General features: G+C 34.9%; 1 protein-coding gene across 6 annotated transcripts in view; it reads right to left on the bottom strand.

The window, feature by feature from the left end:
- Positions 1 to 16,200, bottom strand: part of PIEZO2 (piezo type mechanosensitive ion channel component 2) — a 493,339-nt gene that overhangs the window by 103,863 nt on the left and 373,276 nt on the right. For all 6 annotated transcript variants that reach the window (XM_003734614.7, XM_054243960.2, XM_054243956.2 and 3 more), the window contains 5 exons: positions 15,631 to 15,861; positions 11,770 to 11,893; positions 8,470 to 8,759; positions 6,031 to 6,179; positions 2,865 to 3,038 (listed from right to left, as the gene is read on the bottom strand). In XM_003734614.7, coding sequence (XP_003734662.3) covers positions 2,865 to 3,038; positions 6,031 to 6,179; positions 8,470 to 8,759; positions 11,770 to 11,893; positions 15,631 to 15,861 — 968 coding nt within the window. The remainder of the gene's footprint in view (positions 1 to 2,864; positions 3,039 to 6,030; positions 6,180 to 8,469; positions 8,760 to 11,769; positions 11,894 to 15,630; positions 15,862 to 16,200) is intronic.

Here is a 16,200-nt window from a genome sequence, read left to right as displayed (position 1 = left end):
ATTTCTATTAATATATAGGTGAAATAATATTCCTGAAATTACCTACTAAGAAATACTAATTTCTTTCTATATTATTATATTTTCATAAGGCTAACTTTGTAAATTCTGTAAGACTAAACATAATAAATTCTGCTTCATACACAAGTGACATGTGCCTACATTACATCTGTGTACATAAGCACATACACACAAAAAAGTGACAAAATAGGAAAAGAACAGTTGCATATTTCCAGAGACAATAGTGTGGAAATCAGCTTAATGAACACAGCCAATCAGTTATTCCCAATCTGTGGGCCATTTCTTTCAAGCATCCGTTTAGGAGGCGGGAGCAGAGAAAGCAAAGCCTGACAGTCAAAACTAACTCTTAAAATATTCCTTATCTTCATCATTTTGATTTTAATGTAGCCATTGTACTAGGACTCCAGGAACAAAAAAGTACTGTGACATGAAAATGATGAGTAAGGAAAATACTACCATGAGAATGAGTTGCTAAAAAGATGATACATATAATCTTCAAAGTTCAAATTTGGGGACTTTATATCAAACTGTTGTACAAAATTCTGAAATACCAAATTTGAGTGAGTTCTTTAAATTTCCTAATGTTCTAGAGAACTTTTCTTCATAGAACTAAAAATGAAATCCCATATGCTTAAACTTTTCAGAGAGCTGGCATTACACACTCTTTCCTTGTCCTTTACATTTACTTGGAAAATGCATTGTTAAGGGAGTGCTTAGGGTTAAGCCACAGCTGCAAGGAAGGCAAGTCAGGACTCATATCGCGACAGTTAGATCTTTCTTCTCTGCCATGGGGTTTAGGGTAAGGGCTGTGAAGCGGCAGCTGAAGAAACAGAGAACACACATCTTGACGTGAGCTGTGGTCCTTCCCAGAGCCTGCATAGGCTAAACACTGCTACAGCTGCTTGAAGGGAATTCTGTGCGACAAACTCAGTTTCCACATAAGCTAGGTCCAAAACCTGGGAGTCTGTAGGCTGGTAAAATCTTTGCTGAGCCAATTTGTCTTCTGCAAAACTATGGCCCTGAATGTTTCTACTTTTTTGGATAGATGGTGAATTATATCTCTGTCTGATAACATGACAGAAGACTCAGACACATCCACATTAAGAAAAATGGCAAGAAAAAGCCTCCTGCATGCTGGATGTACTTGGAGGTACTTTTAGTGAGAAAAAAATGAATAGGCAAGAGAAGAAATGGCATTTGGAATAAAACATTTTTTAAAAAGGTTTTATTAGCAATGCTTAATAATTACAACTCCTTCACAAACATACAAATTGGCTTGGCCAACTAAAAGCTTTTGTAATTACTGACTAGTACTCTTTAAAAGAATGGTGAGGGCTTATAGTGAATTAAAACATGTTACGTGGTCAGATTTAATATCAAATAACTAGTTTTATGCACATGCATCACAAGCAATGTCAAAAGAATGATTTAAAAAATCCTTTTTCTCATTATTGACAATTCTCACTTTTATGTACAGGCATTGTCTTTGGAAACTTTTAACCTGGGGGTGATTTTCACTGCTGTCAAGTTTTTCCATGAATAATATCTCCTAGAGGTCCCCACACTTCTAATAACTACTTTATTTTTCCTAATGTTTGATCATCACTGAAGGAAGTATGAGTACATATATGAGGAGGGTAAGCCACTGAACCTATCCATGCCACCCTCCCTGCTGGGGTTTTGGGAGCAGAGAGGTTTTAGCAGAGCCTGATTTTTCATGGTGACTAGATAGCATAACAGGTCATGACTGATTGATACCTCTTGGTTCCAAGGGTTAGGAATCATCTGAAGTATCAGAATGAAAACTAAATATAATCTTAGGCTAAACACAACACAATAAGGAAAATGAATCTGCTGATCATAAACAGCAGATTATACAATGTTTTTCATTATTAAATAAGTGTTCAGGTCTATCCGTAACTCTAGTTTCTGCATAGCAGAACATTGAAAATTTAGCATTTTAAGAAATGCATATGAAGAACTCTTACTTCATCTTCTATTGATATCTTTATTTCTTTCCCTTAAAGTCAAATAATTAAGGGGAGTTTTTATCTGTGGCCTCTGTGCTCCTCTCAGTACAGCCCTTTGCTCCCTTAGGTGCTTAACAAGTGTTTTTCCAATGACTGAATCATAGGCTAATCATGAGGCAGAGAGGAAGACCATTGTCAGCAATCAATAGAAGAATGCTCCCCATGATGGAACACAGTGAAGGATTTGTGATAGCCCACCGTGGTTTGAACAAATATGAGCAGGAAAAGTAATATCCCATCTGTTATTTGCAAATAATTTATATTTATTGATGAGGAGAAAACAACAATAAGCTTCTAAAAGAAGATATTTTCATCATGCTTTCTTCTTAAATATGATTGTAGTTGCTAGTCAACTGCAGATTCTGTCCTTTTAGCCAAAGTTTTTGATTTCCAAAATGGAAGGGAAAACTCTGCCCATCATCTTTTGCTATGCTTTCATAAGACTTCTGTAACTGTGGTCAGCATAATGGAAAAATCTTCTGAATTAGCCAGATTCTGTAAATGTTCCAAAAATATATATAACCAGCCTAGACACAAATACACATATCAACTCTAAAATATTTTACTCTCCACAGCTACTCTGAATGTGTCACAGGTCTATCAACATCACTTTACATTAACCAGTCATAAGTCACTACCCATTGTTTCAGAACGTGTCACAGACCCTTCCACATGTCTTCATCTTTTTCTCACAAGTTGATACTCATGGAAAATTCAAGGCTGAAACTCTTAGATTACTGGCTTCCTGCAAGGTGACCAACCTAAACAGGCTGCCTTCCTGTTAACAAGAAGTCTGTGTTTCTTTCAGTGGCTCACCTGTAGATGGTGTTGTCTTCTTTGCTGGGAATGGACTTGAGGTCTGTGAGTTCAAGGAACCGGTCATGGAAATAGTGCAGGTGTAAAATGCACACCAGCAGAAAGGAGGTTGGGATGAATATGCGAGTGAATAGTTCAGCCACAGTAAACTGCTTTAAGCCAAGATCTTCGAGCCTGCAAAACAAAACACAATAAAAAGCAGGAACCTCTCTTGGGCAATGAAGTCACAGATTCTTTGTGATAAATTACATCACAGTCTTACACTCCTGTCAGCTCTATGGTTTATTGCATCCCTCTCTCCCATAGGGTGCAATACGGCTTTTTATTTCCATCAAGCCAACTAACCTACTTTAACAATGGTCAGTAAAAACCTTGACATTGCCAAATTCAAAGGCTACTTCTCTAGCTTTATTTAATTAAACTTCTGGTCCTCCTTGAAGCATGTGTGGCCTTGACGCCATCACACTATCATGGTTTCTTGTTCCTCCACGATCTCCTCCTTTTCTATTGGATCTCTAGAGGCCGAAATATGCCCAGGACTCAGTTTTGATCTTCCAGCTGTACTTTCCCCCTAGGTAATCTCATCTCTTCCATGGATTTATACGTCATCCTTACATTGAGGACTCAAAGCGCATCTACAGCATAGCCTCCTCCTGTAAGCGTCTCATGCCCAAATTGCTATTGGAAATCAGTTGTTTCACAGTTATTTCACATTTAGGGCCTCCAAAATTGTATTCTTGATTTTCCTATTTTTCTTAGCAAAGCTGTCCTCCACATCCCTCTCCCCACTCTAGTATCCCCGGACCAATAAATGGTACAACTGTCTACCCTGTGCTATTGAGAAGTCAGACATCTCCTATGTTCTTTTTTTTCATATCTCATTCGTCTACATTTCCTTCAGCATCCTAAGCACCTCTTGAATCGCCAACTCCTCTTACCCATCTCTGCCCCCACTCAATCTAGGGGAAGCTGCCATCATTTCTCATGGGACCATTGCTGGTGCCTACTAACTTGTCTCATTGTTTCTACTCCCACACATTGCTTTTTCTCAGCTAGTCAGTTTTAAAGATTGGAAAATTCCACCAAAAATAAAACACAAATAATGCTACCTACAAGCCATGAACGTTCCAGCTGCCTGCCTGAATTCTCTCCTCTTCTCTGTCCACTCAACCCCTTTCTTCAGTTCCTCTTACGCACTGTGCCAAATCGACTTGCCTCAGCACCTTTACATGTGCTGTTCCCTCTGTCTGAAATGCCCTTCCACACCCAGGCCTCCAACTCACATGCTTTTCCTAAGATAAACTTCTACTTTTTTTTTTTCTTTTGAGATGGAGTTTCGCTCTTGTTACCCAAGCTGGAGTGCAATGGCGTGATCTCGGCTCACCGCAACCTCCGCCTGCTGAGTTCAGGCAATTCTCCTGCCTCAACCTCCCGAGTAGCCGGGATTACAGGCACGCGCCACCATGCCCAGCTAATTTTTTGTATTTTTAGTAGAGATGGGGTTTCACCATGTTGACCAGGATGGTCTCGATCTCTTGACCTTGTGATCCACCCGCCTCGGCCTCCCAAAGTGCTGGGATTACAGGCTTGAGCCACCGCGCCCAGCCTAAGATAAACTTCTTCTTATGCTTCAGCTGGATTTTAAACCAGCTCCTCAGCGAAGCCCATCCCGATCACTCATTTATAGTTCCCCCTTATTCACTTGCCTCAGCCTGCTGTTTGTTTCCTTCACAGACCTGTCACAAATTGTAATAAATTTTACACTATGTAGTTTTCTTGTTTGCCTCCTCTGCTAGAATTTAAGATCTTAGGTTTTTGTCTGTCTTGTTCCCTGTCATATCCCAGACACAAAACAGTGTCAGCACATGACCAGCATTTAATAAATGATTATTGTATAGACACTTCTGCATTTAATAAATGATTATTGTATAGACACTTCTGCATTTAATAAATGATCATTGTATAGACACTTCTGCATTTAATAAATGATCATTGTATAGACACTTCTGCATTTAATAAATGATTATTGTATAGACACTTCTGCATTTAATAAATGATCATTGTATAGACACTTCTGCATTTAATAAATGATTATGGTATAGACACTTCTGCATTTAATAAATGATCATTGTATAGACACTTCTGCATTTAATAAATGATCATTGTATAGACACTTCTGCATTTAATAAATGATCATTGTATAGACACTTCTGCATTTAATAAATGATCATTGTATAGACACTTCTGCATTTAATAAATGATCATTGTATAGACACTTCTGCATTTAATAAATGATCATGGTATAGACACTTCTGCATTTAATAAATGATTATTGTATAGACACTTCTGCATTTAATAAATGATTATTGTATAGACACTTCTGCATTTAATAAATGATTATGGTATAGACACTTATGCATTTAATAAATGATTATTGTATAGACACTTCTGCATTTAATAAATGATCATTGTATAGACACTTCTGCATTTAATAAATGATCATTGTATAGACACTTCTGCATTTAATAAATGATTATTGTATAGACAGCTGTGTTGGTCTAGTTATTCAGTTATCCTTCCCTTCTAAACCCTTCTCTCAGACACTTTGATATATTCAGCTCAAAACTCAATGCTGGCTGGATTTCCAAACTAATTTCAGAAGTTTACAGAAGCAAATTAGAAAAGGATAGGGAACTATCTACTACATCCACAGGAAAAACCATCTTATCACAAGTCTATTAGCACTTAGAGAAATTTATTTCTTTATGGCATTAAACACTCCTTAGAACCTAAGCACCTAGCAACATAAATGAGCAAAGGCTGCTGCCTTATGCTATAAGTGCATGAACTTACTTATTAACTGAAGAACTGAGCTCCAATTTGGAGAGCAGAAAGCATGGCTAAGTGCTAGGTATGTTGTTTCACATGAAACTAACATTAGAAAATATTATTTCACTAAAATGGGGCTGAAGATTCATGGGGTGCCTACATGTTCCTAAGGGCTACATTTACTTAAATGTAACACAAAAATGACTAAGTTTTAATTTCTGTTCTTGAGGAAGTTGATAGACATTGATGCTTTACTAAAATCTTCCTTAAAGATGTTTTGAACAATATGCATTCAAGTCTTCATCTTGTTCATCATTTTCAACTCAAAATTACTTACTTTTCTTTTTTCAATCCAGTCATATTTTGCCACAGGCCTGGGAAGTTTTCAAACTGATATGTGTATATAAAGATAAGCACCAGCATAGTGTAAATAACCACTGACATCCAAAAATATTTTAGAATTTTCCTCCACCATTCATAATGCACCTGCAAATCAGATATTGAAAAAAAATGAGGAAAAAATTACAGAAAAACTCACAAAAATATTTGGTTCATTCAATTAAGACAAGTGATTACATCTACAAATGTCTGCAAATAAAGTCTATTTCATGTCTGGCTTTTAATGTTCCATGCCTAACGGATTGGAGTGGTTCTGGGTTAGAACCCCAGTTCTATGCATGGTTACTGACTGTGTCTTTGGAGAAGTGGCTGAACCTTCCTGAGCTTCTCCATAAGCGCCTATTTTGCAGGGTTGCTACGAGGATGAAATAGATAATATTTATAGGTTCTTTTTAGCTATCTGGCCTATAGAAGGCACTCAAGGAACAGTAGGGTAGGTGCTGCTGTCATTGTGGTTATCATTACTCAGAGAAAACCACATCCATTTGAAATTGAAAGCAATATTGCATGAATGAAAGTGTGAAACAACCACAGGATAAAAACATCTCATTTTACCATAAGCTGTGGATATTCATTAGAGAACACCATCCTGAATTTTTTTTTTTTTTTGAGACAGAGTCTCGCTCTGTCGCCAGGTGCCAGGCTGAAGTGCAGTGGCGCGATCTCAGCTCACCGTAACCTCCACTTCCTGGGTTCAAGCAATTCTCCTGCCTCAGCCTCCCAAGCAGCTGGGACTACAGGTGTGCATCACCATGCCCAGCTAATTTTTGTATTTTTTTAGTAGAGAAGGGGTTTCACCATGTTGGCCAGGATGGTCTCGATCTCTTGACCTCATGATCCACCCGCCTTGGCCTCCTAAAGTGCTGGGATTACAGGTGTGAGCCACCGCGCTCGGCCATCATCCTGAATTTTTAAGAGTATTCAAAAGTTCACTGATTTCTTTTGAAGTTTTTTATCTTGACATGCGACATACTCTTGTTTATTGTGATTCCTTTATTTGTTTTGTTGGCTACCTGCAAGACAACTTACTGTTCTATGTGTTTCTACTATTGGATTCTCTTACCATCAGTTGAAAGTGAGTCTGTTAATATATTTCATATACTAATTATTTTAATGAATGAAATCCTTTTAATTAATGAAATATGAAAGCAGTCAATGCACTGTACATATATATGTGTACACATATGCAGGCACGCACACACACATATCATTTTCTGACCCCAAAGCCTGAAATGCAAAAGTATACCTAGGAATACTTCACTATTTCCTATTATCTAGCTTTCAAATTACTGTTTTAAAATATAATTCAATTTTACAGGCCAGGTGTGGTAGCTCCTGCGTGTAATCCCAGAACTTTGGGAGGCTAAAGTGGGCAGAACACTTGAGGCCAGAAGTTCAAAACCAGCATGGCCAACATGGTGAAACCTTGTTTCTACTAAGAATACAAACATTAGCTGGAGATGTTGGCATATGCTTAGAATCCCAGCTGCTCCAGAGGCTGAGGCATGAGCATCACTTGAACCTGGGAGGTGTAGACTGCTGACAGCAATCAGCAGAGATCATGCCACTGCATTCCAGCCTAAGGGATGGAGAAAGATACTGTCTCAAAAAAAAAGAAAGAAAGAAAGAAAGAGAGAGAGAGAGAGAGAGAGAGAGAGAGAGAGAGAGAGAGAGAGAGAGAGAGAGAAAGAAAGAAGGAAAGAAAGAAAGAAAGAAAGAAAGAAAGAAAGAAAGAAAGAAAGAAAGAAAGAAAGAAAGATGAAAGAAAGAAAGATAAATAGAAATGTAATTCTATTTTACAGACTTTTTTGGTTAATAATTTTTGGAAAACTTACGTACAAACTTTTTCCTGATTTTTCAACAACCTAAAATTTTTATTTTTATTCTTTTTAGAGGTGACATCTTAATCTGTTGTCCATCTGGAGTGAAGTGGTACTAGCACAGCTCACAGCAGCCTTGACCTCCTGGGATCAAGTGATCCTCCTGCCTCAGCCTACCAAGAAGCTAGGACTATAGGTATGTGCTACCACACCTGGCTAATTTTTTAATATAAGAAAATTTTTTGTTGCTACAAGGTTTCAGTATTTTGACCAGGCTGGTTTGGAACTCATGGCCTCAAGCAGTCCTTCTGCCTTAGCCTCCTAAAGTGCTGGGACTGCAGGCAGGATCCACTGTATCCAAACCTAAAATTATGAAATAGTAAATAAGTTGAAGACAGTCATTTCCCATTTTAGGATTCTTGGGATATAATGTTTGCATCTTGCCACTCACTTGACCTATGTTCATGAGAGTCTAGGGATTTAGGACCTCTGCAAAGGTATCTCATGTATATACCTGGGACAGATGTGAGAATTAAAATGAACAACTGTGTACCTACCTGATACAGGGCCACACAGAACAGGAACAGCACCATGTAGATGATTTTGTACATTACGATTTTACCCTCGAAGCTGACGAAGAAGAACATGCCTCCGCAGACGTAGATCCAGTACTTGATGAACATGGCCACCACCAGATTGCCCAGAACTTTCATGATATCCTGCTCATCTTCTTCTTCAACTTCCTCTTCCTCTGCCTTCTTTCTTTCTTGCTTCTCTTCCTTTGCTTTCTCTTCTTCCTCCTTCTCTTTGGGCTCTCCTTCCACTTGTAAATCTTGAAGTTCCTCATCTTCAAAATAGAAAACCATGCTGTTATACTTAGCTGGTTATCTGTGCAGAACCACACTTTGACTGTGTGTGATACATGTAGAATGTAGAGGCATGTATTTTCTAAGTTATTATATGATTTGAATGATTTTATACTATTCTCGTAAACATGGCAACATTCGTAACTTGATTGAAAGTCAATTTTCATAACCTTCCCAAAATACAGTTTACAAGAAAATAAATTTGGTAATACTAATTTATATACAAGATCTTTTTTATTTCTGATATCCAGTGATAACTTAAAGCACTGTGAGATGTGAAAAATAAATAGGCAACAATAGCACAAATCAAAATGACTATATCAATTGCAAATTCTAATTGTTTCACAACTAGACAATCCAAGTAGTACTTTACCAAATGTGGTTAATGCTAAAAATCTTAACCAAAAAAGCATGCTTTTAAATAACTAGAAATTTAAGAGTTACAGCCAAATATAATTTAATTTAAATTTTATTGAAAGAGTAATTGTAATTTAAGTATAAAACAATTTAGTGGATTGAAATAAAAAACTTACTTTGTCTTGCTTTAAAATATGCTAATACATAGGACTCATCTCTGTGTTACAAAGCCTTGTATTTGAAGGACTTGAATAATTATTTCCAAATAATTATTTGGATTAATTGGAATAATTTATTCGAACAACAATAGATTCACAGAGTGAGGAAAGTTAAAATCAAGTGAGGGTTCAGAGCAATTGTTGATCTCAAATTAACCATTTTTTTTACCAAAATTAGTCAATTAATTTAATCACTATGTTGAACAGACATGTCCAAACTCATATAGTCAAGATTTAAATCTTATAGACAGACTTTTGTTACTAAAAAACAACTCATCGGTTATATCTAAATAAGAAACTAAACATAATTGCATGTGTGTGTGTGTGCATGTGTGTGTGTGGTGTGTGTGTGTGTGTGTGTATGGAGATACATATATATTATATATAACATATTATAATATATATTTATATATAGCTAAAGATCTATCTAATATATATCTAAATATATATAGATATATGATATACAGATAACATGTAATTTAATATATGTACATATGTATCTATATATTAGATGATATGTTATCTACATATCTATATATGTAGATATTTATCTATATATAAATATATATCTATATATAGATAGATATGTGTCTAAATAATATATGTATTTTACTGGAATATAAACATGTTTCAACAAATATAACATTTTCTCCACTTTCCAGTGGGAGCACAAAAAATAAATCTTTTTATTGGAGACAGAGTCAGGGCACCCACTTGATTTCAACTTAGATTCACTGCTTTTAAGTCCCTTTTCCAAGGATGCTCCCATGCCTGTGTTGTGTGTCATAAATATATATCTGTATATTATACAGATATATATAATAATATATCTCCATACACGTATATAAATAAATAATATACAATATATATAATACATAATATATATTATGTAAAATATATAATATACAATATATATATTGTATAATATATATGTATATATAATACATAATATATATTATGTAAAATATATAACTCCATACACATATATAAATATATATCTACATATAGACAGATAAATATATATCTATATATAGATGAATATGTATAGATATAGATAAATGTGTATTTATTACACATTATAATACATTATATTATATAATAATATGTATTATTTTACACTAGATATTTATATATTTTACATATATTTTATATATTATATATTAATAATTATAAATTATATATAAATATCCATAATAAATATATTTTTATATTTTATTTTATACATATAGTATTATATATAAATATATATATTTGTATTTTTATATATAAGTATACTATATATTTATGCATATTTTGTTATATATTAAATTTTACATATAATATATAATACATACAATATATATTATATAATATATAATGTTACATATAGTATATACAATACATAATACCTATTATATAATATATAATACATATATATTATACAATATATATATTTTATATTATAATATATAATAATATATTGTAATATATAATATTGTAATATTGTATATTGTAATATATAATAATACATATATTATATAATATACAACACATATTATAATGCATATATGTATTATATATTATATATAATATGCTTCATATATTATATATAAAATAAAATATGTATAATATGCTTCATATATTATATATAAAATAAAATATATTTTTTATAAACATTATATGTAATATGTATTATATAGATACATATTTATGTATATATTTATATTATATAAAAATATATATTATAAAAATACATATTTTATTATATATTTTATATACATATTGTGTGTGGATGTGTGTGTGTATATGTGTATATACATATATATGTTGGTCTGTATTGATTCTTACAGTTACTAATTTAGTCTTAAGGTACCAGCCCAGCTTCTGTGGACATTTATAGGTTTCTTTTCACAGATAGTGCTTCTTAACCTCACTAATAGTCTTCAATCCATTCTACAAATATTAACCTTACAATTATTGGTGTATTCAGGGAGTTACAGAACAAGCTGTTCTTATTTTGCTTATATAGCAGGTCTAAAACCTACCAATGTTGATAACATCATCATCATCTGTTTTTACATTGTTGTTTATTACTTTTAAGAAAGAAGAAAGAAGTTTTAAATTTAAAAGATGTTAGTTTCTTGGTTCCAATACTCACTAAAAGTATGACCTGGGAGAAATCATTTAATTTCTCTGAGCCTCAGTTCTCTTTCATTGGGAATCACCTTTGTGGGAATCATATGGCACATTTTAAACACTCCTTTGGAACTCTCATGTGTACTTCGAAAGTTACAAGCTATAATAATGTTACTTAACGCTCCAAGTTTACATTCCACTTCCATTTATTCTGAAGCTTCCTGCTGTATTTTGGGGCTCTTCCTCTGTAATTTTGCTGAGCACCAAACTCTCCAGCCACTTAACATACGCACTAATTTACCTTTTTCTTCATTTTCCTGACTGCCAATTTTGACTTCCGATAAAAAAGCTTCCTTTTCTTGCAGAGCTTTTTGCTCTGTGAGGTGCTGCCTCAGCAGTAGCCAAAAAGTAATGGTGAAAAGAATCTGGAAGTAGAGAAGCACCAAAACAAGAATTAAGCAACTATTTGGAATGTAAACGTTTCAATAAATATAACATTTTCTCCACATTTCAGTGAAAGCACAAAAAATAAACCATTTTATTGGAGACAGAGTAAGGGCACCCACTTGATTTCAACTGAAATTTACTGCTTTTAAGTCCCTTATCCAAGGATACTCCCATGACTGTGCTGGGTGCCAGGAGCACCATGCAAGGCCTGAGGAAGATGAACCCAATCTTTCAAATGACTTCTACCTGGGCAGGAAATCAGCTGCGGCAAGTGGTCTCCCTTGAGATGCTGGTCCTTGATTGATTCCCTCCTGACTGTGACATCGTTACAATTATAAGAGGAAGATATACTTCATGCATAATACTGCATAATACTCCCTTGACTCTGCAACATTCCCTATTTTTAAGAATTCCATAGATAGGAAAAGGAAAACTTCATCCCAGAAAATAGAACTCCTTATTATTAATCTTCTAAAGCTGAAGGGAGATTAGTTCTAATTGCCAATGCTTTTATAGTAACATTTTCTTGAGGACTAAGAAACCAAACACCTTTTGGTTTTGGGAAACTCCATTGTTTAGGGAATACAGAACCTAACACACAGTAGTTTTTTTGTTTTTTTTTTTTTCCTTAGAGGGGGTTTTGCTCTTGTTGCCCAGGCTGGAGTGCAATGGAACGATTTCAGCTCAACACAACCTCTGCTTCCTGGATTCAAACAATTCTCCTGCCTCAGCCTCCCAAGTAGCTGGGATTACAGGCATGTACCACCACACTTGGCTAATGTTTGTATTTTCTTAGCAGAGACGGGGTTTCACCATGTTGGCCAAGCTGGTCTCTACCTCCTGGCCTCAAGTGATCAGCCTACCTTGGCCTCCCAAACTCCTGGGATTACAGGCATGAGCCACCATGTCTGGCCACACACACTAGGTTTTTAAAAATAGCTTTATTGAGATATAATTCACCTACCATACAGTTCACCCATTTGAATTGTATAATTCAGTGGTTTTTAGTATATTCAGAGTTGTGCAACCATCACCAAAAGCCATTTTACTACCATTTTCATCAACCCTGTGTAAGAAGTCCCACAGCCGTTACTTCCTTTTCTCCTTATCTCAGCTCTAGCCAACCATGAATTTACTTTTTGTCTCTATAGATTTGCCTAATCTGAAAATTTCATATCAATGAAATTATGTACTATGTAGACTTTCATAAATGGATTGTTTTTACTTAGCATAATGTTTGCAAGGTTGATCCACTTGTAGCATGTATAATTCTTTATCTTTTAAAATTACCCAATAATATTCCATTGCATGGACATACATTTCATCCTTTCATTAGTTAATAGGCATTTGGATCATTTCTGTATTTTAGCTATGATGGATAATGCTGCTATGAACATTCACATACAAGTTTTTATGTGGACAGATAGTTTCAATCCTCCTGGGTAAATGAACCTACTACTGGAATTACTAGTTTTATAGTAATTTTATGTTTAACAATTTGAGGAATTGGAACTTTGTTTTACAAAGTTGCTGCACCATTTGACATTTCCACCAGCAGCATGCCACAGTTTCAACTTCTCCATGTCCTCAGTAACATTGGTTATTATCTGCCTTTTTAAAAAATTATAGCCATCCTAGTAGATGTGACGTGGTATCTCGTTGTGGTTCATAGTAGACTTTTTATAAATATTTGCCAATGAAGTGAAAAAATAAAATAGAATAAAGTATAAATATAAATACATCATTTTCACTTTGAATTGACTACTTACTTATCCATAAATGTCTACTTATCATTTACTTTCAATATAGACTAGTGCCAGTAAGTACTGGTTAATATGTCCAGGGCCTAATGAAATCAAGAACCAGAGTGCCTACATTTATGGGAATCTGCAGTTAAAATTCTGAAAGTCACTATAAATTGAACTATAGCTGCAAATTGGGAAAAAAATTGTTTCTCCAATGCATATTCAGAGAGGTTAAGAGTAATTGAGAGCAGGTGGGACATCATTCTTAGAGAAGGTGAGTTATTTAATAAAAGGCCTTGAGAGGGCTTGATGGAGCCAGAAATGAGATGCTCTGGGACTGAGGAATGCTGCCAAGCATGTGAGTCTGCCTCCATGGAAGGGGTTCAGACCCTTGAGGACTGAGGGTGAGATTCTGTTCTCTCTCTATCACAGTGACTCATCCAGTACTTCGTAAACAGTGTGCATTTAAAAATGTGTTTTACAAATGGTATTGTAATAGAAATGTTATAAGCCTGGAGATGTATTGCTATTCCCTATGACAAAAGTTTTCACTGTTTTTGAGCTCCTGGGTGCATTAAAATATAAGTGCAGACCTAGGTTCCCAGAATAACTTTTTTTTCCCCACGAGTAACAAGTTTATTTCCCAAATAATGTTTTCCTCCTAAAGAACTGTTAATTTTAGATTCAGCAGGAGATAACGCAACTAGTAAGTTGACATGCATTTTTAGCAGTTTCAGAGTCAGACTGTGATGAATTTACACAGTCAAAAGAATATAATTTTGATTTTTTTTAAATAGAGGAAGACTAACTTAACCAGTTATGTGTGAATATCTGTGTGTGGGTCTGTGTTTAAGAGGAAAGAGAGGGAGAGAGAGTAAGAGTATTAGATAAAGCTGACTTGTAAGTGAGAGTATAGCTTGGGATTTTTCAGCGTGGAGCAGGGTAAGGAGAAGAAGCAGGTATGGGGGTTTGGGATGAATGATTCAGTGAATGAAATTCCCTTCGTACATGAACACAGGGGTTATGTTCTCACCTCCAGCTGTCACTAAGAATTCACCTGTTAGAATGTGTTTAATTTATCCCAGTAGCCCTTCACCCAGAAATCTGTTATGAAGACCAAACTTTGCCCTAGTCTACTCTACCCCATTTACATCTGATTACCTTGGATATGGGGCGTGTGATAACCCTTAAAGCAGGCAGTTGCTCCCAGGAAAGGTGAATTTCATGTGATGTAAATGACCGCCTCCTCCAGAGATACTAACTTCCAAGACCCATTCAACATATACACGTTTATTTTTACTGTCTTAAAACAGAATTATTCACGCAAAGGGAATGTATGTTTAGTCTGCCACTTTGTTAACAAAACAAACATTAAGTTGGGAAACCTAATGTTTTGAAATAAAAACTACTAAAATGGCCCATGAAAACAAATGAGTAATGAAAAGAGTACGAACATTCTAACTCAGATAAAGACATATCATATACTCAGTAGAAGGAAAAAATGTCATACTTAATTTTTGCTGTTAAAATGTTCTTCAGGACAGAATTGGAGAAAAATATCATGAATAATCAATACTTATCTGTAACACTACTGTGTTAAGTATGTTTTATAAATTGACAATCAAAGAGAGCCCTGAAACCCCACAACACATTTTACATTGCATTTTTCCATCTTCACATTTAATTTTTACTTTAGTAGAATATATTAAAAATGTATATATATTTAAAAATGTATACAAGTTTTCTTTGAGTGGAAAAAACATTTTTAAGTAAAAGCGAAATCATGGTGTAATATATATATATTCATGTTTAAATTATGGAGACCTATAAGCACCATAAACTGTTTCTTACAATCTCATATTTATTTGTTTTTACAAAGCAGTGAATATTTGTAAGGTTTCTCTTGGATATGATGATGACCATTGTGGTTTTGTGTCATTGCTTTGTTATATTGTATTCTATTGACTTACTTTGGAAGCAAGTTCTCCTGGCTCTTTCTTTTCTAAAAATCCTGGAACCTTTTTAATTTCAGGAAGTTCAAAACTCCATATATACTGTAATATCAACAATAGGTTTCCATAAACCACCATGAAGGGAGAGCTGATCATGGCATATTTTCTTCTGTTGCGAATCATCCAAAGAGTGCACGACCAGATCAGCAGCACAAAGGTCAGCCAGCTGTGATAAGTGATGCTCCAGGCCTCCGGAGGACAGAAAAGGAAACAACACCTTGGTCAATACAATGCTCAATCCCCCTACCCTGTAAGGTAAAAGCTATCTAAAAAGAAAATCTCAATAATATGCAAACCAGGGAGAGCAGAGAGTTGTGTTGGAGTGACAGAGACCGCCCAAGTCATGGAGTGACAGCTGGGAAGGCAGGAGCTCGTAAAGCATTAATACTGTGGCTCCATTAACATCGCAGAATGCTACCAGATGAGGGCACGTTTCTAATAAAGAATTGTGTCGTTTTTACAATAGATTTATTTCAGTTAAGTAAGAAAATGTATAATCAAATATTTTATTTTATTTATTTGTTTTTT

The sequence above is a fragment of the Callithrix jacchus genome, chromosome 13 (assembly GCF_049354715.1).
Source record: "Callithrix jacchus isolate 240 chromosome 13, calJac240_pri, whole genome shotgun sequence".
Classification (NCBI taxonomy): domain Eukaryota; kingdom Metazoa; phylum Chordata; class Mammalia; order Primates; family Cebidae; genus Callithrix; species Callithrix jacchus.
Note: the sequence above shows the minus strand (reverse complement) of the source record. Positions and strands in the feature narration are given on the sequence as shown.